Source organism: Aethalodelphis obliquidens, unplaced genomic scaffold, assembly GCF_003676395.1.
Source record: "Aethalodelphis obliquidens isolate GAN/ISIS:26980383/991018 unplaced genomic scaffold, ASM367639v1 scaffold4, whole genome shotgun sequence".
NCBI lineage: Eukaryota > Metazoa > Chordata > Mammalia > Artiodactyla > Delphinidae > Aethalodelphis > Aethalodelphis obliquidens.
In genome coordinates this window covers 55,710,397-55,738,138 of record NW_020837948.1, presented here as the reverse complement: position 1 = coordinate 55,738,138, position 27,742 = coordinate 55,710,397, and the positions used below count along the sequence as shown (strand labels likewise).

General features: G+C 35.3%; 1 protein-coding gene across 4 annotated transcripts in view; it reads right to left on the bottom strand.

The window, feature by feature from the left end:
• Positions 1–27,742, bottom strand: part of AP3B1 (adaptor related protein complex 3 subunit beta 1) — a 275,250-nt gene that overhangs the window by 205,566 nt on the left and 41,942 nt on the right. For all 4 annotated transcript variants that reach the window (XM_027100769.1, XM_027100771.1, XM_027100772.1 and 1 more), the window contains exon 3: positions 17,344–17,418. In XM_027100769.1, the coding sequence (XP_026956570.1) occupies positions 17,344–17,418 (75 nt within the window). The remainder of the gene's footprint in view (positions 1–17,343; positions 17,419–27,742) is intronic.

Sequence of the window (27,742 nt, the reverse complement as noted above, 5' to 3'; positions counted from 1 at the left end):
ATGCAGAGAACACAGGTTCGATCCCTGGTCTGGGAAGATCCCACATGCCGCGGAGTAATTAAGCCTGTGTGCCACAACTACTGAGCCTGTGCTCTAGCCCGCGAGCCACAACTACTGAAGCCCACGTGCCTAGAGCCCGTGCTCCACAACAAGAGAAGCCACCGCAATGAGAAGTCTGCACATGGCAAGGAAGAGAAGGCCCTGATCGATGCAACTAGAGAGAGCCCATGTGCAGCAACGAAGACCCAACACAGCCATAAATAAATAGATGGATAGACAGATAAAATTGATTCTTAAAAAAAAAAAAATCTACAAATCACAAATGCAGAAGAGGGTGTGAAGAAAGGGGAACCCTCCTACACTGTTGGTGGGAATGTAAAGTGGTATAGCCACTCTAGAAAAAAGTATGGAGGTTCCTCAAAAAACTAAGAGTTGCCATAGGATCCAGCAATCCCACTCCTGGGCATATACCCAGACAAAACTATAATTTGAAAAGATATATGCATCCCTATGTTCATAGCAGCACTGTTCACAATAGCCAAGACATGGAAACAACCTAAATGTCCATCGACAGACAAATGAATAAACAAGATGTTGTAGGTATATACAATGGAATACTACTCAGCCATAAAAAAGAATTAAATAATACCATTTGCAGCAACATGAATGGATCTAGAGATTATGATACTAAGTGAAGTAAATCATAAAGAGAAAGACAAATACCATATGATGTCACTTACCTGTGGAATCCAAAATGTGACACAAATGAACTTATCAATGAAACAGAAAGAGACTCACAGACATAAAGAACAGACCTGTGGTTGCCAAATGGGAGAGGAGAGGGGAAGGGATGGATTGGGAGTTTGGGATTAGCAGATACAAACTGTTATACAGTATGGATAAACAACAAGGCCCTGCTGTACAGCACAGGGAACTATATTCAATATCCTGTGATAAACCATAATGGGAAAGAATATGAAAAAACATATATACATATGTATAACTGAATCATGTTGCTGTACAGCAGAAATTAACACATTGTAAATCAATTATACTTCAATAAAATAAAAAATTATAACAATGCCAGATACCTCCAAAGGATAGCTAATACCAGATGATGATAAGAGGTCAAAGACACTAAAGAAGAAAGAGGAGGAAGGAATCAAACAGGAAGGATGGCTCTAAAAGGGGAATGACCTAAAATGATTTCTGAAGCCAAGCTACCTGGCTTTGGATTCTGACTGCCACATAGTAGCTGTGTGACCTTGGTCAGATGATCTAACCTCACTGCTACCTTATCCTCATATGGAAAATATGGAAAATGAAAGAACCAACTTCACAGGGTTATTTGTGAGGATAAAATGAGTTGATATAAGTAAGGCGTTAACAACCTAGCACAGATGGCATTTTTTAAGTGTTAGCAATCATTGTTGCTACTGAGAGACTGTATTCCCAGTAACGCTAAGACAAGCTTTACCTACAGCTCACAAATTTTCTAAGTGAAATCTTGATTTTTCTTTTTCAGCTACTTGAACTTTCTTATACCAGAAGCCATAAACCTAATGTACATATCAAATTAGAAGCTCAGATATCATGGCCATAACAAGTCAAAGACAGTTTAACTGAACTATCAATTCAGAATTCTATTTTTTTAATAAACTTTTTATTTTATTTATTTTTTAACATCTTTATTGGAGTATAATTGCTTTACAATGGTGTGCTAGTTTCTGCTTTATAACAAAGTGAATCAGCTATACATATACATATATCCCCATATCTCCTCCCTCTTGCGTCTCCCTCCCACCCTCCCTATCCCACCCCTCTAGGTGGCCACAAAGCACGGAGCTGATCTCCCTGTGCTATGCAGCTGCTTCCCACTAGCTATCTATTTTACATTTGGTAGTGTACATATGCCCATGCCACTCTCTCACTTCGCCCCAGCTTACCCTTCCCCCTCCCAGTGTCCTCAAGTCCACTCTCTATGTCTGCGTCTTTATTCCTGTCCTGCCCCTAGGTTCTTCAGAACCTTTTTTTTTTTTTTAAGATTCCATACATATGTGTTAGCATACGGTATTTGTTTTTCTCTTTCTGACTTACTTCACTCTGTATGACAAGTCTCTAGGTCCATCCACCTCACTACAAATAACTCAATTATATTTACATGGTAACAAGCACATAAATAGTGCTTAATAAGTATCTACTAAATTAATCATAAGTAAACTTTGCAAATACTATAAGATTACATGTGCAGTCTAGACTTCTCGCATTAATTAGAATCTTAGAAAGGATGGTTTATCAAGTTATTTAAATCCAATATTAATTAATTTATCTTAGTTCCTAAGTTGACAATAAGTGTACAAGTGTTTTGATTTTAATTTACCCAAGTTAGTCAAATTCACTTTATAATGCCTATTCATTTTGGCAGCAAAATTCACCTACTTGAAATATGTAATGTACTTACTATCTAACAAAAAAATGAAGTGTACTTTAAAATGTATCTAAAAAGTAGTTTTAAAGTACATATCTTTAAAATTCTATAATATAAATTATTCTAATAAAAAAGTTATGATAGGAAAATAATTCATTTTGTATATAGAAATGTGTACTCTAGAAACTGTATAACATATACTTCAGTGTACTTTTCCAGATTTTGAACATGCAAATGCAAGATTATTTAAACTACTCATTTTCCTTATATGAGACACAATAACACCCAATCTACTTCACAGTGTAAAAATAATAGCTTAGAGTCTACATCATATCAACCTTGTGTTTGTATAATACAAATGAAGTGTGACCTGGCTGATCTTATTGCTCCACTTAAAAAATTCTACCATCATTCTCAGGTCATGATTATTTTATACACTCTGTTTTTTTGTTTGTTTTGTTTTGTTTTGTTTTTTCGGTACACGGTCCTCTCACTGTTGTTGCCTCTCCCATTGCGGAGCACAGGCTCCGGACGCGTAGGCTCAGCGGCCATGGCTCACGGGCCCAGCCGCTCCGCGGCATGTGGGATCTTCCCGGACCGGGGCACAAACCCGTGTCCCCTGCATCAGCAGGCAGACTCTCAACCACTGCGCCACCAGGGAAGCCCTATACACTGTTTTTCTTGTACCGATGCAATCTTTTCATTAGAAAATGCCTTGTTTTTCAAACTATAAATACCTAAGTACTGACTATAAAACTGCTTATGACATGTGGCTCACTCGGTATATTCTGGCTATAAAGCATTACAAGACACCGTTACAGAACTCTGATGTAAGGACGGAAAAGAAGAAGAGAATTTTCAAGTTATGTCACCAGTTACAAACTGAAAATTCTGCATGGAAAGTAGGGAAAACTGAGACTAATGTTTTCATTTGACTGGTAACATTCCGTATATTTTAAGGTTTTAAAAATATTTACAGATTATGATATAAAGCTATAATATAGAAATAATAACTGAGAGATCTGATTTACCCTTCCTACCTTAATGAAACAGAAAATCAGGGGCAAAAAATGAAACAGAAGTTTTCGTATGTTGGACAACAGGCAGCACATTACTGTGAACCCTGAGAGAGGGAAAAAAATCAATGTGAGCCCTTCAACTGACGGTAAGTCTACCAGGAAAGGGAGGCAACTCAAACAGAATCCAGAAGACTCACTGTGCTGAGGAGACAGTGATCAAAGTTCACAGAGGCCAAGGTTGCTAGAATTTGCAGAGCAGAATAACAAAGAGGAGGGCACTTCAGAGAGAGAGAGAGAGAGTGCATTCTGGGGAGAAGTACCATCTACTGTGGGCTAAGCACTGTCATGCACATGAGTAAGATGAAACTACCTGAGGCCAGACCAAAAAACACTGGAAAGAATTAGGCAGAACAGGTCTCAAAGGTCACAAAAAGCTGGGAAAAGTTCATATTCCCACCAGCCAGAGAGAAAGTATCTCATAAATACATGTATCATTGAGCAGAATCCTAAGAAGGGCATTGCTTTAATAATGGGATTACATTAGTCTAGACTAAAGGTGTTTCCGTATCCCCTACTAAAGATTAAAAGTATGGTTTGAAAGAATCAAACGATTCCATATAACTTAATTGTGCATCACAAGAAAACCCAACACAATTTAAACAAAAATCAGGACAATATGAATCATAATTACTCTTCAAGTAATCTCTACCCACATCTATCAAACTCCTGAACCATGCAAGATCAGAATAGACTCAAAGCAGCTCAGCAGAAGACAAAAAATGTGAGACTGAAGTTGCTGCCTAAGCAACAGAATTTGCAATTTGAACCCTGTCAAAATAACTGCTTTCTAAAACAAAAACACCACCTATGGAGTAAATATAAAAGAATACAGAATCAACATAATTTAATATTCATAATGTCAAAAGATACAACTCAAATTACCCAATATATGAAAAACTAAAAAAATGGAACATATGCACACAAGAAAAGGAAATTAACTAAACGAAAGCCTGAGAAAAACATACTGGAACTAGCAGGCGAGGATTTTAGAGCTACTATTAGACTTCAGTAAAAGAAAATGTGCTTTCCGTTAATAAAGAATAGAGGAAATCTCAGCAAAGAGACAGAAAGGATAAAAAAAGGACAAACTGAAATTCTAAAATGAAAAAATACAATTTCTAAAATAAAAATGAATGTACTTAATCAAATGCAGAGGACAGAAGAACGAGTAAGCAAACTTGAAAACAGGTGAGTAAAAATTACCTAATGTAAACAACACACACAAAAAAAGATCTTAAAAAACCAACAAAGTTTCATACGTTGTCAGGCAAAAATAAAACAATATAATATATATGTAATTTCAATACCAGAAAGAGAAAAGAGAAGGGGGCAAATATTATCTGAAGAAATAATGGCCCAGGGCTTCCCTCGTGGCACAGTAGTTAAGAATCCACCTGCCAATGCAGGGGACATGGATTCGCGTCCTGGTCTGGGACGATACCACATGCTGTGGAGCAACTAAGCCTGTGTGCCACAACTACTGAGCTTGTTCTCTAGAGTCTGCGAGCCACAACTACTGAGCCTGAGTGCCACAACTACTGAAGCCTGTGTGCCTGGAGCCCATGCTCAACAAGAGAAGCCACCCAATGAGAAGCCCGCACACCACATCGAAGAGTAGCCCCCGCTCGCCCCAACCAGAGAAAAGCCTGTGTGCAGCAACAAAGACCCAATGCAGCCAAAAATAAAAATAAAAAAATTTATAGAAAGAAAAAAAAAGAAAAGAAATAATGGCCCCAAATTTCCTACTTTTGATCAAAGACAGTAATTTATAGAACTAAGATGCTCAACACACACAAAACCAAATGAACAGGAATAAGATCACACCAAGGTACACCAAAGTCAAACTACCAAAAGCCAAAGATGGAGTAAAACATGAAAGTGTCAAGAGAAAAATTACAAATTACATAGGAAGATGAATGATCCAGTTAACAGGGACTTTACATAAGAAATTATGGAGGGCAGAAGAGTCTTCAAAGCATCTTTAAAATGCTGAAACAAAAAGAAACTATTAATCCAGAAGTCTATGACCAATGAAATAATTCTTTAGGAATGAAGGTAAAATGCAAACATTTTCAGATAAAAGTAAGAGAATTCATCACTAGCAGACCTCCATTACAGAAAAAGCCAACAGAAGGTCTTAAGGCAGGAGGATCATGATACTGATAGAAATTTGGATCCTTAGAAGTCAAAGCGAACACTGGACAGGATAAATATCTTAATAAATGATACTCTTTTCTGTTTTTTCTTTTAATTTCTTTATGTCATAAGTATTGATATTTAAGGGAAAAATTGTACTGTTTTATGATGCTTGCTTATTTTTTATTTATTTATTTGTTTGTTTATTTATGGCTGTGTTGGGTCTTCTCTGCTGCAGGTGAGCTTTCTCTAGTTGTGGTGCACAGGCTTCTCATTGTGGTGGCTTTTCTCGTTGAGGAGCATGGGCTCTAGGCGCACAGGCTTCAGTAGTTGTGGCATGCAGGCTCAGTAGCTGTGGCTCGCGGGCTCTACAGCGCAGGCTCAGTAGCTGTGAGCTTGGCTCGCATGGGCTTAGTTGCTCCACGGCATGTTGGATCTTCATGGACCAGGGCTTGAACTCGTGTCCCCTGCATTGGCAGGTGGATTCTTAACCACTGTGCCACCAGGGAAGTCCCTTGTGATGCTTTTAACTTATATAAATGTGATAAATTAATAACTAAAACATAAAAGGAGAGATACGGATGTATACAGTTGCAAGATTTCTATATTTTATGTGAAGAAGTGCAGCATTAACTATAATCCAACTGTGAAAAGTTAAGAATGGATACAGCCAACACTTTAAAAAAATGCAAAGAAGTACAGGTTAAAAATAAAAACAGGAAACATTTAAGTGTGATTTCCTCTATAAAAAGGAGGAAAAGAAGAAGAGAGGAACAAAAATAAAGAAGACAAATTTTAAAAAAGAAATCATGTAATACTACACTCCAATCCAACCACATCAATAAATACATCAAGTGTTAACAGAATAAACACTCCAATTAAAAGGCAGAGGCTGACAGAATGGGTGGGAAAAACATGGAACTAGATGCTGTCAATAAGAGACACAAATAGATATGAAGACACGGGCTAGGAACAAATGAATGAAAACAGGATATACCATACAAAGAGATGAGAAGGCTGGAATGACAATATTAATAACAAGAAATCAAATAGACTTTAAGACAAAAAAGTATTACCAGAGAAAAAGAAGGGTTTATTTTAGGATAAAGGGGCAATTCATCAGGAACACCTGAAAAGAGCTATGCCTAATAGGAGTGCTTCAAAATATAAGCAAAAAATGACTAAATTAAAGGGAAAAATGAACAATTCCAGGATCATGATTGGGAGATTTAAGATCCCTCTCTCAGCAACTGGTAGAACATCTAGATAAGAGGTCAGTAAAAACATTTTAAAATCTAAACAACACATTTGCTTAAATAATATTTATAGAACATTACAACCCAAAGTGGAATACACATTCTTTTCCACTGCACGTGATATGCATACCAGAACAAACTAGATGATTAGCTATAAACAAGTCTTCATAAAATTTTAAGAGAATGATGTTTCATGACTAAAAAGGAATTATATTACAAAGCAATAACAATATAAGATAATGAGATAACCCTCCCCCAATATCTGGAAATTAAACAACATACTCCTAAATACACCATAAGTCAAAAAAGAAATCATAAAATAAGAAAATATTTTTAGGGGGATGGATGGAGCGGGAGTTTGGGGTTAGCTGATGTAAACTTTTATATATAATGAATAAACAACAAGGTCCTACTGTATAGCACAGAGAACTATATTCATTGTCCTATGATAAACCATATGGAAAATAATATTTTAAAAAAAGAATGTATATTTATGTGTGTGTGTATATAACTGAACCACTTTGCTGTACAGCAGTAATGAACACAACATTGTAAATCAACTATACTTCAATTAAAGAAAGAATTTTAAAAAGTACATAGAGGACTTACCTGGTGGTGTGGTGCAGTGGTTACGCACCACAGGTTATTGGCGCCTGCCAATGCAATGGACAGGGGTTTGAGCCCTGGTTCTGGAAGATCCCACATGCCGCAGAGCAACTAAGCCCATGCACCACAACTACTGAGCCTGAGCTCTAGAGCCCACGTGCCACAACTACTGAAGCCCGCGTGCCGAAAGCCCGTGCTTCACAACAAGAGAAGCCACCACAGTGAGAAGCCCACACACTGCAATGAAAAGTAGCCCTGCTCTCCGCAGCTAAAGAAAGCCCGTGCACAGCAACGAAGACCCAATGAAGCCAAAAATAAATAAATAAAAATTCTTAAAAAGTACGTAGAGAATTGTAAAGTGCTATTAAAAATGATAGAAATGAAAAAAAAGAAAATATTCTTAACTGAATGACAATGAAAACAAATCAAGTAAAAATTCAGGAAAGTAACTAAAGCAGTGCTTAGAGGAAAGGACACAGTATTAAAGCCTTATATTCACAGAAAGATTTGATCTGAGTTCCCAACTCAAGATGATAGAAAACAACAACAAAAACCCAAATTAAGTAGAAGGATGAAATAAAAAGATAAATACAAAAGTCAATAATCATACCAAAAAGAAATCAATGACACAGGAAACAGAAAATTGATAAAACCAAAAGCTGGGTTTTTTTAAGTCAATAAAGTTGATAATCCTCTAGATAAACTGATGAAGAAAAAGAAAGAAAAGACAAAATTACCAATATCAGGAATGAAAGACGAAACATCACTACAGAAGCTACAGACATTAAAAGGATACTAAGGAACTATAATTAACAACTTTATGCCAATAAACAACCTAGATGAAACAGATTCATTTCTTAAAAGAAAAATTACTAACACAATCCAATAAGAAATAGAGAATCTAAATAGCGCTGTGTTAGGGATCCACCAAGACTACCTTCAGGCTTAATGACTGCCTAGAAGGACTCACAGGACCCAGAAAGTTGTTACACTCATGGTTATGGTTCACTACAGTGAAAGGATATATAGTAAAATCAGCAAAAGGAAAAGGCACATGGGGTGAAGTCCAGAGGACACAAGGTACAAGCTTCTAAGAGTCCACCCACAAGCATAGTCACATAAAAATACTTCCTTCAGCAACAACGTGTGACAACACGTACAAAGTGGTGCCAACCAGGGAATCTTGCTTAAGACAGACGGTCCAGGGTTTTTATTAGGGATCAACCATGCAGGCACTGTATGCCTACATATATTGTCATCAGGAAGTAAGAGATCAGTAACTGAAGCTCCAGACCATGATAAGGAAAGCAGGTGTTTACCACAAACACTTTTAGTATATATTATTTGGATAAACTGACAGAGCATGGCTCACTCTTATCTGACAGAACACTCAAAGAGATCAGTTCACCAGAGCCAACCAATAAACAATCATGAAAACAGACCTGGAGGGCTTCCCTGGTGGCACAGTGGTTAAGAATCCACCTGTCAATGCAGGGGACACGGGTTCAATCCCTGGTCCGGGAAGATCACACATGCTGCGGAGCAACTAAGCCCGTGCACCACAACTACTGAGCCTGCGCTCAGAGCCCACAAGCCACAGCTACTGAGCCCACGTGCCACACTACTGAAGCCCATGTGCCTAGAGCTCGTGCTCCGCAACAAGAGAAGCCACCGCAATGAGAAGCCCACACACCGCAACGAAGAGTAGCCCCCGCTCGCCACAACTAGAGAAAGCCCATGCATAGCAACAAAGATCCAACGCAGACATAAATAAATAAAAAGAAAAATAAAAAAAGAAAACAGACCTGGAAATGTTCAGGGTTTGCACAACCCAAGCCTGCTGAGTTTAGTTTCCACACGCGCCTATACCAATAAACAACTCGAATTCATAATTTAAAACTTTCGCGTAAAAGAAATTCCAAGCCCAGATGACATCATAGTAACAATGAAATAATACCAATTCTTTGGTATTATTAGATAGAATGAAACAATACCAATTCTACACATTTTCTTTCAGAGAAAAAAGGAGAAACACTCTCCCACTCATTTTTTTTTTAATAAATTTATTTATTTTATTTATTTATTGTTTTGGCTATGTTGGGTCTTTGTTGCAGCGCGTGGGCTTTCTCTAGTTGCAGTGTGCAGGCTTCTCTCATTGTGGTGGCTTCTCTCATTGCAGAGCACGGGCTCGAGGCATGTGGGCTCAGTAGTTGTGACCCACAGGCTTAGTTGCTCCGCAGCATGTGGGATCTTCCCGGACCAGGGCTCGAACCCGTGTCCCCTGCATTGGCAGGTGGATTCTCAAACACTGCGCCACCAGGGAAGCCCATCTCCCACTCATTTTTAAAATCCAGTATTAACTGGTTACCCTGATATCAAAACCAAAGTCATCATGAGACAAAAAAAAAATCCCTCAATAAGATATAGATGCAAAACTCCTAACAAAAGTTAGCAAATCGATTCTAACAATACACTAAAAGATTAACACACCATAGCCATTAGGGATTTATCCCAGGAACAGAAAGGTTTAATATTTAAAAATAAGTCCCAGTCATTTATCATATGAAGAGAATAGAGAAAAATCCTATGATAATTTCAGTACTTACAGAAAAAAGATTTGACAAAATTCAACATTCATTCATATTAAAAACTCTCAGCAAACAAGGGTTAAAAAGAACTTCCTCAATATGCTTAAAGGCATCTGCAAAAAACCTACAGCTTGTATCATATTCTATGGTAAATGGCTCAATGCTTTCTACATCAGGAACAAGGCAATGAAAACCACTATCATTGCTTTTATTCAACATTGTAATATAGATTGTACTCAGTGTAATATGACAAGAAAAAGGCATATAGGATACAAAAGAAGTAAAATTATGTTCACACATGGTATGATCATTTATGTATCAAAGTCTAAGAAATCGATAAAACAGCTATCAGGAAAAAAATAGCTATCAGGATAAGTGAATTTAGCAAGGACACAAGATCAATACACAAAATCAGAACTGATTTTGCTAGCAATGACCAATTGGAAAATGAAATTAAAAAGACAACTCTATTTAAAATAGCATTCAAGAGACTTCCCTAGTGGTCCCAGTGGTTAAGAATCTGCCTTCCAATGCAGGGGACGAGGGTTCGATCCCTGGTTGGGGAGCTGGGATTCCACATGCCACAGGGCAACTAAGCCCATGTGCCGCAACTGCTGAGCCTGCACACCACAACTAGAGAGGAGCCGGCGTGCTGCAACCAAGACCAGATGCAGCCCAAAATAAATAAATAAATAAATATTTTTAAAAACACAGCATTCAAAAACTACTCAAAACTAAATTGATGTGCAAAATGTTCAAAACTTGTACACCAAAACCTATAAAACACTACAAAGGGAAATTACAGAAGACCATATTCAAGGACTGGAAGACTTACATGGTGGAGGTGGCAGTTCCCTCCAACTGATCTACAAACTCACTGTAAACAAAATCAAAGTTAACAGGCTTTTGGAGAAATTGGCATGCTGATTTTAACACTTTTACAGAAAGACAAAAGACCCAGATTCGTCAAAACAAGGCTGAAAACAGAACAAGACTGGAGTGCTTATACTACCTCACTTCAAGACTTACTGTAAGGCTACAGGACAGTGTAGTATAGACACAAGGACGCACATACAGATCAATGGAACAGAACAGAGTCCAGAAATATGCTTGCACTTATATGGCCAAAATTTTTTCACAAAAGTGGCAAGGTAATTCAACTGGAAAAAGATATAGTCTTCTTTATAAATGGTGACAGAACAGTTGAATATCTGAGAAAAAAATGAATTGCAAATCTTACCTCATACCACACACAAAATCTAATTTGACCCAGCCAAAACAATCTTGAGAAAGTATAAAGCTGGAGGTATCACGCTCCCTGATTTCAAACTATACTACAAGGCTACAGTCACCAAAACAGTATAGTACTGGCACAAAAACAGACACCTAAATCAATGGAACACAATAAAGAGCCCAGAAGTAAACTCACCATTATATGGTCAATTAATCTATGACAAAGGAGGCAAGAATACACAATGGGGAAAAGACAGCCTCTTCAATAAATGGTGTTCAGAAAATGGACAGTTACAATCAAAAGAATTAAATTGAACTACTTTCTCACACCATATACAAAAAGAAACTCACAATGGAGTAAAGGCTTACATCTAAGACCTGAAACCATAAAACTCCTAGAAGAAAGTATAAGTATTGCTCTTTGACATGGATCTTAGCAATATTTTTTGGATATGTCTCCTCAGGCAAGGGAAACAAAAGCAAAAATAAACAAATGGGACTACATCAAACTAAAACGCTTTTGTACAGCAAAGGAAACTATCAACAAAACAAAAAAGCCACCTACTGAATGGGAGAAGATATTTGCAAATGATATAACTGATAAGGGGGTAATATCAAAAACATATAAAGAACTCACAGAACTCAACATCAAAAAAATACAAACAATCCAAATAAAAAATGGGCAGAGGACCTGAATAGACATTTTTCAAAGACCTACAGATGGCCAACAGGCACATGAAAAGATGCTCAACATCACTAATCATCAGGGAAATGCAAATTAAAATCACAATGAGTTATTACCTCACATGTGTCAGAATGACTATTATCAAAAAGACAGGGAGTTCCCTGGTGGCACAGTGGTTAAGAATCTGCCTGCCAACGCAGGGGACACGGGTTCGAGCCCTGGTCTGGGGAGATACCACATGCCACGGAGCAACTAAGCCCATGGGCCACAACTACTGAGCCTGCGCTCTAGAGCCCACGAGCCATAACTACTGAGTCCGTGTGCCTAGAGCCTGTGCTCCACAACAAGAGAAGCGACCGCAATGAGAAGCCCGTGCACTGCAATGAAGAGTAGCCCCCACTCACCACAACTAGAGAAAGCCGGTGCCCAGCAACAAAGACCCAACACAACCATAAATAAATAAATAAATAAACTTAAAAAAAAAAAAAGACAGCAAGTAACAAGTATTGGTGAGGATGTAGAGAAAAGGGAACCTTTGTGCTCTGTTGGTGGGATTGTAAGTTGGTGCAGCCACAGTGGAAAACAGAATGTAGGTTCCTCAAAAAATTAAAAATAGAACTACCATACAATCCAGCAATCCCACTCTTAGGTATACATTCGAAGAAAACAAAAACACTAATTCAAAAAGATATTGATACATGATCCCTATATTCATTGCAGCATATTTACAATAGCTAAGATATGGAAGCAACCTAAGTATCCATCGACAGATGAATGAATAAAGAAGATGTGGTGTGTACACACACACACACACACACACACACACAATGGAATATTAGCCATAAAAAAGAATGAAATCTCGACATCTGCAACAGCATGTATGGATCCAGAAGGTATTGTGCTAAATGAAATAAGTCAGACAAAGAAAGATAAATACCATATGATTTCACTTATATATAAGGAATCTAAATACAAAACAAATGAACAAACAGAACAGAAAGAGACTCACAGATACAGAGAACAAACTGGTGGTTGCCAGAGGGGAAAGGGGCAGGGGCATGAGTGAAATAGGTGAGGGAGATTAAGAGGTACAAACTTCAGTTATAAAATAAATAAGTCATGTAATGTACAGCATAGGGAATATAGTCAATAATACTGTAATAACTTTGTATGGCAACAGATGGTAATTAGACTTTATTGTCGAGATCATTTTGTAATGTATAAAAATATCGAATCGTGATGCTGTACACCTGAAAATAATTTTATATTATAAGTCAATTATACTTTAATTTTTTTAAATCTGATTTGAAATGTATTCCGTAGTAAAGATTTAACACAGTAGACCAGAGATTGCTATCCTTAGAAAGCCTACTTATAAAGTTGGCCTTGACTGTTGTCTGGGAACTTGAACTTCACAGATAATGCCACGATTCCCTAACTGATAAGGGTGGTTTACATAAAAACAATATGGTTTATGCTGAACATGTGCTTACTTTCTGAGAGTCTGCAATTCTGGAATGTGCTAGGCAGTTAATGGGTACACGAGCAGCCCCCAATAAAGACTTGGGCACTGAGTCCCTTATGAACTTTCCTAGTAGACAACACTTCACACATTTTGTCAGAGGTGATGCTGGAGGAATCGAATGTCACAGGGAAAATCACTGGGGAGGCTTCTTAGAAGCTTGCATCTGGTTTTCTCTGGACTTCACTTCATGCACCTCTTTCAGTACCTAATTTTTGTTGTGCATCTTTCAGTGTAATAAGTCATAGCTATGAATCTATCTATAACCTGAGATCCTGTGGATTAGCCCAAAGAATGAGGGAACCTGTGGGTAGTCTTGGGATTCTCCCCTGACATGGATCATAGTGCAAAATTTAATAGCTAAAACTTTTTAAACTTTTAGAACAAACTGGGAGAAATCTTCATAACATTAGGTTAGGCAAAGATTTATCAAGCAGGTCACAAAAAAGCCTCAAGTATAACTAAGAAAACTGATAAAATGTACTTTATCAAATCAAACATTTATTCTTTGAAAGACATTAAGAAAACAAAAAGGCAAGCTACAGACTAGGAAAAAATAAATAATAGTAAATAACCATCAATCTGACAAAAGGCTTGTATCAGAATATATAAAGAATTTTTATACTCTAGACAAAAAAATTAAAAATAGGTTAAAGATCTGAACAGATATTTTAGAGAAGTTTTACGACTGATCAAAAAGATCATGAAAAGATGCTCAACACCACTAAGTATCAGGAAAATGCAATTAAAGGCACAATGAAACACCATTACGCATCCACCAAAATGGCTGAAGTCAGACTCTAACAAGATCAAGTGTTGAAAGGGATATGAACCGACTGGAACTCCACACATTCCTAGTGGGAATGCAAAGGGCACAGCCACTTTGGAAAACTACATGGTACTATTTTCTAAAAATTAAACATATTCTTCCCAGACAATGCAACACAACTAAGCCTAGGTACTTACCCAAGAAAAATTAAAATACATGCCCATAAATAGCATTTTATTTGATCCAAGTGTATTTCAACTGGTAAATTAAAAAACTGTGAAATATCCATATTATAGCAAAAAAAGGAACAAAACATGAAACAGCAGAGATGAAACTCAGTAGCCTACGTAAAAGAAGTCAAACACAACAGCTTCTATACTGTATGATTTGATTTACAAAAAATTCTAGAAACAACAAAACTATACTGACAGAAGGCAGATCAGTAGTTGCATGAAGACACCATACACAAAAATTAACCCCAAACAGATCACAGTCCTAAATATAAAAGCTAAAACTATAAAACTCTTAGAAAAAAAAGACAAGTGTAAATCTTTGTGACCTTGAATTAAGCTTCAGTTTCTTAGATATGACATCTAAAGCATAAGCAAAAATATATATATATATATATCAATAGCTGTCATCAAAATTAAAAACTTCTGTGCTTCAAAGGGCATTATCAAGAAAATAAAGGGATAACCCACAAAACAGGAGAAAAATATTTGCAAATCATACATCAGATAAGGGTCTAGTATTCAGAATACATAAAAAACTGTTAAAAATACACAATAAAAAGACCAACAACCCAATTATAAAATGGGAAAAGGATCTGAATAGCTATTTTTCTAAAGAAGATATACAACTGGCCAATAGATTCTCAACAATTTTCTATTAAGGAAATGTAAATCAAAATTTCAATGAGATACCACTTCACACCCACTACAGTATACAATCTAAAAGACAGACAATAATTTTTCTTTACTAAAAGGAAAATAAGTGTTGGTGAGGATGTGGAGAAACCAGAACTCACATACATTGCTGATGGAAACATAAAATGGTTACAGCTGCTGTGGAAAACAGTTTTGAAGTTCCTCAAAATGTTAACCACAAAGTTATTTTATGACTTAGCAATATCACTCCAAGGTATATGTGCAAAAGAAGTGAACACATATGTGCTCACAAAAACTTGTACAGAATGTTTACAGCAACATTACTGACAAGCGCCAAAAAGTGGAAACAACCCAAATGTCCATCAACTGATGAATAAACAAAATGCAGTATACCCATACAATAGAATATTATCCAGCAAAAAAGGAGCAATAGAGTAATGATGCATACTATGACATGGATGAACCTTGAAAACATTATGCTCTGTGAAAGAAGTCAGACACAAAAGCACATACTGTATAACTCAATTTATATGCAATGCCCAGAGTAGGCAAATCCATGGAGACAAAAAGTAAATTAATGGTTGCCTAGGGCGAGCGGGTGTTGTGGAATAACTGCTAATGAATATAACGTTCCTTGTTGAGGTGATAAAAATGTTGTGGAATTAGATGGTGGTGATGATTGCACAATTCTGTGAATACACTACACATCACTGAACTGTACACTTTAAGAGCGAGAAGTTTATAACATGTTATTTATGCTTTGATAATCTTTTAAAAAGATGACTGATTCTTTAAAGTAAAAATAATAACCATGTATTTAGGGTGCTTTAGCATATTTAGAAGTAAAATGCATAAAATGGGAACAGACTGGAGGGAGCAAATAGAAATTTACTGATGTAAGAATATATGAAGGGGTATAATTATTTGAAACTAGACTGTGATAACTGAAAAATGTATATGTAAATCCTAGTGGTAGACTGTAGTAAGTTAAATACATATATTGTAGCCCCTAGAGCAAGCACCTACAGAATAAACAGAGGTACAGCTTCAAGAGTAATATTAATAATACTAGATTATAAGTGAAAAAACTTCCCTTTATCTTTAATTTCTACTACTTATACTCCATTTCCCTCCACCTAAAACATCCTGCCCTGATGTCACCAGGTCCTTGAAAATATTCATCAATGGAGACTGCTGCTTCTCCCAAATTTACCAGACTGAAAAAGAGGACTAGGCTTATTTCTTGATGCTCACAGTTGCTAGTATGGGCAAACATGAAACGTGTGCTGGCATTTTCATTCTCGTGCAGATATCACTAGCTCCCACTACTTCCTAGTAAACACACCCTCCTCAAAAACAAACACTCCCAACATACCCCCAGACAATCACTACCCAACATCAGTTGAAGTTGAGACTCATGACAGATGTGGCCATTCAATCTTCATTACAACCTTCTGTTCTTTTGAAATACAAGGCATTTGCTCACATCAATCTCTAATTCTCTTCATTGAACTTTTCATACTACACATCTTTCTCAATGGTTTCTACACTGGCTCATATTTTTCTTCTGCACTCTATTAGAAGTCATTAGTCCATTTGACCTAACATTAACTACCTTGGCCTCAAAGTTCTGTGAATTCCTCTGTTTCAAATTCCATGTACAAGCCTATACAGGGACCAGTAATTGAAGGTTCCCACTACATCCTGCCTTCTGCTCATCTCCTACTATACTGAGGCAAGGTCTATTAGAACTAAGATGCTCCAGGAAGAGCACTAGATTTGGAGTTACAACACCTGGGTTCAATCCCTGCCCTGATATTTAGGTCTGTTTCACTGGACATAATGATATCCTAAAATTAAGTCCCTAGAGCAGAATTTCAACTAAACTGGCTTCTAAGAATATTCAACAAGTTATCACCCTTCACCCAGGTGAATTAATCTCAATTTTACTTTTCATATTCTCCACCAAAATTCCAAAGCTAAGATTGTCTACTTTGTATTCTATATCACCTATTTAAGATTATGGACATTGTAATTGTATCGAAAATCTAATGTCACAAGTATCTTATAATATGTTGTGTTTCAAAGTAACTCAAAAGTATATGATTCTTTCACAACAAAAGGAATCATGAAAATTATGAATCAAAACAGTACCTCAATATTTTTACTGGCCACATTCTTCACAACAGCAGGAAACAGGTCAGATGCATTTTTCCCTTTTGCAATCATCTGAAGAATAAAAGTGGAATATAAGGGCTGAAACTTTTTAAAAATTAGTCATTTGAAAAAAAACATAAATTCTACATACGTTAAATATTTAGAAGATAAGCTACAGAAACAAATAAGCTATAGAGTTAACAAACAACTCTTTTTGAGTCACCTTATTTATTCCAACTATCTGCGGCAAAGAACAAACAATCTCTTGGGAATCAATATAAATACACATAGACATATTAAGGAAGAAACAGTAATTTAAAGACATAATATTTACAATAGTTTTCTCTGGCTAATGGTGTTGTAAACACTTTTTAAATATTTGTACTCTTCTTTATTTTCCAAGTTCTTACATTAAAGATGTAACGCTTTTGCAATGGGGGTGGGGGTGGAAAATGAATGTTATTTTAAACAAACTACAATAATTTTTTCTCCTTCGGCTTTCTTTTTATAGATTCCCCTACTTCTCCAACCATTTTTTTCAAAGTTCCCTTCACCAGGTCCTCTTCCTTTCCCCACTAAAGTTCTGTGCACCAACATCTTTTCAGGCTACACTGTTCTACAATCTCTAAAACGCCTGAGATTTCATTCACCCTCAACATGTTAACTCCTACCTCTACAGGGATCAACTCCCCAAACTCTAGCCCTAACTCTGGGCCCTAGTTCCACTTCTCTAACTGAACATTATTAGATGTCTTTCTCATCCAAAACTTGCTATGTCTAAAACCAAACCTATTTTTCCTGATAAAATGGCATTCGTGCTACAATTTCCTATTTCCACCAATTTTCCCAGATACCAGAAACCATGAAATTATCTTGGTCTCTCCTCACATCTACACAGTAACCAAGTCCTGTTGTGAATTCTTAGCACACTCACATTAATCCCTTTCTCCTGTTACTATCCTAGTATAGGTCAGTATCACCTACAGAGGACTTTTCCGACAATCTCCTCCTTCTGTCCATAACGTACATCACCGACAGTTTAATATGCTCAAACTACCACTTTGCACGTCAGCTCCCCCTCAAAGATCTCAAAAGCCCCTGACTGCCTAAGAGTCCAAACTATTTCATTTACTATTCAAATGACTTAATTGCATTAACATCCATTTTAAGCTCATCAACCATTATTGTTCTATACCAACGTTATTATAAAAGTAAACTGATCTACTCACTTCTTGTACATTCTCTGGCTCCTCTATGCTGGTGCTCATTATCATGCCCCCAACCCACTTCTTTTTACTTTTCTAAGTTCTACTCTTCTATCTAGAGTATCATCAAATTCTAATCATTCTCCCTTGCTAGAGCCATCTCCTAACACCTAGCCCACTATGGTGTCCAATCCTAATTTCCTCTAGAATTTTTTAATCTACGTTTTTCATTTAGAATTTCCTATGTGTTACCTTTTATTTCTATTTATTTCAGTTTTATGTCTACCTGTATTTCCATTTCCTTCACTCTCATTCCCAGAATATATCTTTATGTCTTTTAATAGTATGGACTTTGGTAGCCACAAAATAAAGTTTTAACTACAGGATAATTTTTTGGAAAAGGGATCTTGGGACTTCCCTGGCGGTCCAATGGTTAAGACTTCGCCTTCCAATGCAGGGGGTGCAGGTTCAATCCCTGGTCAGGGAGCTAAGATCCCACATGCCTCGGGGCCAAAAAAACAAAACATAAAGCAGCAGCAATATTGCAACAAATTCAATAAAGACTTTATAAACGGTCCACATCAAAAACTAAGTAAATATATATATAAAGTCTAAAATACCATTTTTAAAAAAGGGATCTTTATGAATTATCTAAGAAATCTAAGAAACTACCTTAAAAAGGTAGAAGGCATTAGTTTTATAAATTTACAGAAATGTTTTATAAATACTATGTGACATTTTAAACAACAATAATCCCAGTTAATATCTCAGAAGACCTTTCTACATGACAGCTTTAGAACACTCTAATACAAACTAGTCTTTTCATTTTCTATTTCTTTACCTGTGAAATTATTTGAGTATTCTGTGAAACCTTCTGAGTATTAAAGGTTCACGAAATAGTGCAACTAAAGTATCTTTATATGACTTTTACAATTTTCTCATCTGTAAAATGAGGAGAGAGGGATTAAATGTTCTCTAGGGCCCCTTCCTTCAGTCATTCAGTAACTACCTAAAGTCAGAGATCCTATCCTACGATATCCTACTCCAAGGCTTCCCCAACTTTATTCTACAGAATGCTATTCAAAAACATGTTACTACACAAGGGAGAAAAAAAAACCTATAGTCAAATTCATTCAACAGATATTTGCCGAGAGGATACTACATACCAGGGACTATTCTAGGCCTTGGGGATACAACCGTGAACAATATAGTCTTTACCCATCGGAGCTCACCTTTTAATGAGGGTGAGGGGCAATAAACAAATATAGTATGTGAGGTGGTAACAAGGGTACTATGGAGAAAGATAAAGAACTGCAGGAGAAATGGGAAGTGCTAGGGTAGGGGTGGGAATTGCTGTTTTATGTTTTGGTTAGTGTTTGCACAGCATATATTTTTTATCCTTATATATTTAATCTATCTATGCCTTTATATTAAAAGTGGGGTTTTCCTAGAGAACGTACAGTTGCATCTTGATATTTTCATCAAATATGACAGTCTCTCTTAGTTGGTGACTTTAGATCACTTACATTTAATATAATTATTGATATAGTTATATTCAGGTCTACCATTTTATTATCAGTTTTCTGTTTATTCCCTGTGTTTTGTTGTTCTGACTGCTGTTACCCTCATTATTTGGAAATTTTTTAGTATTTAATAATTTAACTTTTCTTTTTTATTTTAATTTTTATATTGACTATTTGGCTATATCTTTTTGTATAATTTTTATTGGTTCTTCTTCTAGAGATTACCAGATAATTACATAGATGCACAAACACAGTTGACAGATACATATAGACAGGTAAGTCAAGATATGTCAAACCTTCCACAGTTTACTTAGAGTTAATATTTCACAAGGTCAAATAAAATGTAGAAACCTTTCAACCATATAGGCCCTTTCAATCTGACCTCCCCACTACTCTTTATGTTATAGCCATCATATATTTTATATCTACATCCATCGAAAACCTCTCAGACAATGGGATACTTAGGAGAATAAAATTAGTCCTTTATGCTTACCAGATATTTACCATTTCTATTGGTCTCCCTCAAAATCCATCACATATTTCCCTTCAGCCTGGAGAACTTCCATTAGCCTTTCATTAAAGCAGATCGGCTAGAAGTACTCTACTATTTTTTTCTGCCTGAGAATGTCTCTATTCATCTTCATTCTTTCACTGGATTCACTGGATTCTAGGTTAACAATTATTTTCTTTCAGTACTTAGTCATTCAGTTTATCCTGACTGGGGATCATTGAGTTTCTTTCATCTATAAATTTAAGTCATTCATCAGTTGGGAAGTTTTCAGCAATAATGTCTTCAAGTATTTTTTCTGCCCTAAAAAATATATGTTACATGGACATAATGTTTTGGTATCATCCAACAAGACCTCAGGCTTTGTTCATCTCTTTTCTTTTTAATCTCTATTCTAAGAATTGACTAATTTCTAGTGATCTGTCTTCAACTTTTGACTCTTTCTTCTGTTATATCAATACTGCTATTTAGTCAACCCAAGATATTTTTATTTCAGATATGATACTAGGACTTCCCTGGCAGCCCAGTGGTTAAGACTCCATGCTGCCACTGCAGCGGGGCACAGGCTCATTCCCTGGTCAGGGAACTAAGATCCCGCATGCCATGTTTTGTGGCCCCCCCAAAAAAAAGAGATATCCAGATATGACACTATACACATGACAGAAATTTCAACAAATTTCTAATGACGTGGTTCACTTGATATATTTTGGAAAACAACTATTTACCCATTAGTTACTACCTGGGGAATAAGTAGATATAGGATATCCCTTTCCCTAGCGTAACTTACCATCCAATCATAAGTGGCCCTAATATTACTCACTACTGAAGTATAAAACAAGAGAAATGTCTATGTATAAAACAAGAGAAATGTCTATTTAAGTGTTTACCCATTTTTAATTGGGCTGTTTTTAGTTACTGGGTTATATGAGTTCTTTATATATTCCAGAGAGTCTGTATCAGATGTATGATTAAAAATATTTTCTCCCATTCTGTGGGTTGCCTTCTCACTGGTTGACAGTGTCATTTGATGCATGAAGTTTTAAATTTTGACATAGTCTAAATTATTTTTTTTATTGCTCACCTTTTGAGGTTATATCCAAGAATCCTTTGACAAATCCAGTGTCATGAAGTTTTTATCCTAAGTTTTCTTCTATGAGCTTTATTGTTTCAGCTCTTACATTTAGGTCTTTGATTCATTTTTTCACTTATTATATATATTGTATGAGGTAGGGGGTCTAAAAATTCATTCTCTTGCACGTGAGTATCCAGTTTCCAAACACCATTTGGGGAAATTCTACCCCCACTGAATTGTCTTGCACCCTTGTTGAAAATAATTTGGCCATATAAGTGAGGGTTTTCTTTTAAGGCTCTCTATTGTGCGTATATGTCTCTCTATATGTCTGTTTTTATGTTGGTACCACACATTTTGATTACTGTAGCTTTGTAGTAAGTTTTGAAATCAGAAAGTGTAAGACTTCTTTGTTCTTCTTTTTCAAGATTGTTTTGGCCATTCAGAGTCCAGTAAGATTCCATATGATTTTAAGATAGATTTTTCTATTTTTGCAAAAAACATCCCTGGGATTTTGATAGGAACTGCATTGAATATGTAGATAATTTGGGGAATATTGATATCCTAATAATATTAAGTCTTCCAATCAATGAACATGGGACATCTTTCCATTTATTTGTGTCTTAATTTCTTTCAGCAACATTCTAGTTTTCAAGGTACAAATCTTTTGCTTCCTTGGGTAAGTATTCCTAAGTATTTTATTCTTTTTGATGTTATCATAAATGAGATTATTTTCATAACTTCCTTTTATGGTTGATGACTGTTACCATATAGGAACACAACTAGTTTTTATGTGTTAATTTTGTATCCTGCAACTTTGTTGAATTTGTTTATTAGTTCTAAAAGTTTTTTGTGGACTCTTTAGGGTTTTCTAAATATAAAAGCATATTGTCTGTGAATGAAGATAATTTTACTTTTTTCCAATTTGGCTGCCTTTTATTTCTTTTTCTTACCCAATTGCTGTGGTTAAAACTTCCAATACTATGTTGAATAGAAGTGGTGAAAGTGGGCATCCTTGTTTTGTTCCTGAACTTAGAGGGAAAGCTTTCAGTCTTTCACCACTGAGTACAATGTTAGCTGTGAATTTTTCATATTTGGCCTTTAAAATGCTGAGGTAGTTTCCTTTTATTCCTAGTTTGTTGAGTGTCTTATCCTGAAAGGGTGTTGAATTCTGTCAAATGCTTTTTCTGTATCATTAAAATAAACTTGTTTTTTCTCCTTCATTCTGTTAATGTGGTGTATTACAATGATTATTTTCATGTTATTTTTAAAATATTGAATAATAATCTAGATCTAAAAATTCAGATCTAGGGACTTCCCTGGCGGTCCAGTGGTTAAGACTCTGTGCTTCCAATGCAGGGTGCACGGGTTTGATCCCCGGTCAGGGAACTAAGATCCCACATGCCATGCAGCATGGCTCCCCCCCAAAAAATTCTGATCTAAAAACATAATTAATGTTAAAAAGCATTAATCTTTTTTTTAACTAAGCAAGATAAAGAGGAGAAATTGCACTTACTTTCTCAACAATTTCAACTAGCTTCATTTTTTACAGATATACAGATGGGGAGAAAATTCAGCATTTTTACTTTATAAATAATTACTAGTTAATTTACAAACCAGCAGTTAATTTTCAGACCCAACTGCAACTCTTAAGAATCAGCCCCCAAGAATAAATAGAGAAATAGAAAATGAACTGACCCTTGACTTCTATCCCAGAAAGTACTCTTGAAGCAAAATTGACAGAAAACCCATTAAGGTTCTATAGGCATTACATCACTAGTAAAAATTCAGGCCTGCTAACTAGGAACTGGTCCTGATGTATATTAGCATGGCAGAAAAAATCTGACCCATTAAACAACTTCCAAGCTAAGAACAAAAAAAGATGCCAACATCAGCCACAAGTTGAATCCTTTAAAGTATACACAGAACTGAAGCATTTTTGTTGAAGGGAGAAAGAGAACAAGGGATGGGCAGTCTAGAAAGACTTAGCCCAAAATGTTTATTATAATCATTAACTCAAGACAGCAAGAATTACGCATGTTTTTATTTTCTTCTTCTTATATGGACTTTCTCAAAATTTTTCTACAACAATAATATACCATTTGAATTTGGCTTTTTTTTTTTTTTACAAATATTAAACAAAAATATCTGGAACTTTGAAATTATCTTTAATTTTCTTAGGTCAATAATATCCAACCAAATACCATGTAACATATATGGCTAAGAAATAATATAGATCAGTAACTCTAATTAGGAATTTTAAGAATTTTATCTATCAAAGAAAGGTTCAGATTTGCTCATTATCCCAAAACTACAAAGACAAGCAAACTAACCTGAGAAAGACCTTTAATATCCAACACTTACTAAAAGAAAATACATCAAAGATTTCAATACACCAAAATATTCCATTCTTTCAAGGACTCTGAATAATCAACTCATCAGTATTATAGCTAAAAAACTTATTACAAGTTCACTATATGAAGCAATACATTTCAAATTCTTAGTTCACATTTCATCAAGCCAAGATAAAATACAAACATGTGCTTTAAACATTAGACACATATTTTTCAGAAATATCAAGAAAAATAACATATGTATGTTTCAACTTGAGTCCTGCTATGTAATAAGTGACCACAAGATTTTGAAGTAGGTAGCTTTTCTTCCCTAAGCATGCTTTGGCATACATGAGACTTTATTCAACATATGAACCATTGGAAACATTTCCCCATGATTCTAAATAAGCCTCAGATATTACCAAAGAGAGATAATAAAATGAACTGAAACTATCATTATGGTTTCTCTCTAGTAGATATTGCTGACAAGATGCTCTGTTGACTCGTAGGACTACCGACTATGAAAGATAGCCAGATGTGCACTGCCAGCATTTTGATATATATTAGGAAGTAATGTGTTAAAACAAATACATAACACTTAAAATTTTGGCAGATTAAAATTTAGAAATGTTTAAAGGTTTTTAACTATGAGGCTAAGGTCTTAAAACTACTCTGTAATCATGAGGTGGTAAAACCGCATATTCAGGGCTCATGAAACCTAAATTATGCAGAGAAATGTAAATATTGACAATTACATTTAAAAAATCCACGAAATTCTGAAGCCCATATAATATTCTGCTAATTGACCTCTAGCAAACTACTTCCACCCAACAGATGTTTTGAAATGATGCATACATGTGCATACATGAACATAACATTTTAAAAATAATTTTTAAAGCTCCCACATAGAAATATGGTGCTAACTAGAAATCGAACTAAAAACTGGACAGAAGTAAAGGTGAACAAATGATTGTTATAATATTTCACTGGAAAAAATTGCAAGAAAAATAACTATCAGTTATTTCATAAAAGAAGAAATTAGCAAACAATAACTGCTAGTTTAAAAGTGAAATACAGGGGAGGATATATCTTATATAACCATTGTGCTATGAGTATGATTTTCCATATTCTTCTCCAAAAGTTAAGTTAGAAAAGATCTGTGATGATGAAAGTTTCTCCTGAAAGGAAACTAGGTGACCGAATTTTGGAAACACATCTTGAATCAGACCAACCATGCTCTTACTGTTAGTTTGATATTAAAGCAAAATTAAAAATGTCTTAGTTTTCCCCATGGAACGTTAATATGTCAAAAGCCATATTGTCTAAATGTGTTTCTTAGGCAAATACTGAGTAGTGTTTTAAATTCAGACATAGAGTTTCTACTGTGAACATATAAGAATGATTAATATTCTTTTTAAAGACATTTTTTCTTTTAATCATACATTCAGGAAATATTTTAATTTCATGGTCAAAGAATGGTGATAGGTAATACCTGTTGTTTTCTTTTCTTTTCTAGTAACTAAGAGGAGATCCTTATTTTATTTGTTGTAGCAAATTCCTAAATGAAAACTGGGCAAATGGTATCATATCTGGCCAGCTGCAACCTCCTGCCTTGACCTTCCTTCCTAGGGTTTCTTTGTTGTTGGGACTCTTGATTAAGTGGCCTTGGGTTCATTTTGTAATTTTGCTAGTCATCAGCAAATTCACTTGCATGACATTACTGCCAAATGAGAACACAGTTGAATTACTGTGACTGTGGTGTAGGGTAGTGCCATGGAGAAAACTTTGTTTCCTCTACAGAAAAAAAACTGTTTTCTCTACAGACTACAGAAATCATGAGTGAGGTATAGGTAAACGGAGAGCCACAAAGATCCATGAACCAGAAGAGAGAGTTCAGATGTAGATCAACCAACACACAGTAAACTGATTTTCACTTGAAGCTGAAATTCAGTGGGGAAAGGACAGCTTTTTAATAACAAATGGTGGAATATTTAATAACAAATAGAGGAAAATCAGACATGCATCCGGTTCTTAACCTCACACCATACATAAAAAATAATGCAAAATAGATCATAGACCTAAACATAAAAGCTAAAAACAAGAGGGGAAATCTTTGCAAACTTGGAGCAGGCCAAGATGGCTTAAATAACAACTCATGCTATGAATCTAGCTCGACCCTAATCAAAAACCTCAACAGAGGACAAAAAGAAAACTATAATCCAACATCACTTAAACACACAGAAATATATCTACTTGAACTCTGCAGGATATATTAAAACCAAGACTAGAACATTACAAATATTTCTAATAAAATCAGAAACAAGATAGTGTTGTCTTCCACCACCACTACTATTCAACATCATAGTGGAGCTTTATCCAAGCAAAGAGAAGAGAAAAACAAATGAGAGATAAAAATATTTGAAAATAAAATATAAATCTGTCATAACTTCTGGACAATGTAATTAAGTATCCAGAAAACCAAGCAAAGAAACCAAAAAACTACCAGATCTAAGAGAGTTCACTGAGAAGGCCAAATGCGAGAACAGAAAAGTCATTTGTTTTCCTATACACCAGTAATAATTAATTTTGAAAATATAATGAAGGGAACCATTCATAATGGCAACCAAAATTTAAACGTACACAGGAATGAATCTAACAAGGAATGCTTAAGATTCCTTATGATTAGAAACTATAAAATATAAATATAATGCTACTGAAAGACAGGAAAAGAGGGAGGGAAGGGAGATGGAAATACACAAATTCCACATTACCCTAATCAACATCCAAAAACAACTTTTAACAGAACTTGACAATTTGATCCTAAAGTTTATCTGGAAGATAAACTCATATTTTTATGAATTTATCAATATTATTTGAAAATTTTATTTGAAATTTTTTTCAAATATTTTATTTGAAAAAATTTTATTCAAATTCAAAAATTTGAATAAAAAAATTTTATTCAAATTCAAAAATTTTATTCAAATATTACTTGAAAATTTACAAATACATATTTTTGTCACTTGCATAATAAAGTAATTTTTTCCAGCTCTATGGCGATATAATTGACTTAGAACATTATGTAAGTTTAACGTGCCAACAGTTACATGAAAAGATGCTCAGCATCACTAATTATCAGGGAAATGCACATCAAATCCACAGTGAGGTTATCACCTTAAACCTGTTAGAATGGCTGTCACCGAAAAGACAAGAAATAACAAGTGTTGGTGAGGATATGGATAAAAGGGAAACACTATGCACTGCTGGTGGCAAATTGGTAATGTGAGATATATCTCACATATTTCGTATACACACATATACATATATCTGTATGTGTGTTGTGTGTAAAATGGGATATTATTCAGCCATGAGAAAGGAAGAAATCCTGCCATTTTTGACAACATGGCTAGATCCTTGAAGACATTATATAAAGTGACAGAATAACTTTTAATTAATAACCATTTTCCTACACTTAAAAGATCAAATTCCAAATTTACCTTTATACAAACTTCCTAATGAGAGACAGTCTATAACTACTAGACTAACTACTAGTATGGCTATATTTACATTTCTTTTTTTTTAATGTTTATTTTTTATTTTTTTTCTTATTAGTCATCCATTTTATACACATCAGTGTATACATGTCAATCCCAATCTCCCAATTCATCCCACCACCACCCCCACCTCCCGATATATTTACATTTCTTTATGATGTTTATTTACATTTAAGTTACATTTATAATAGTCAAGTAGTCTAGATT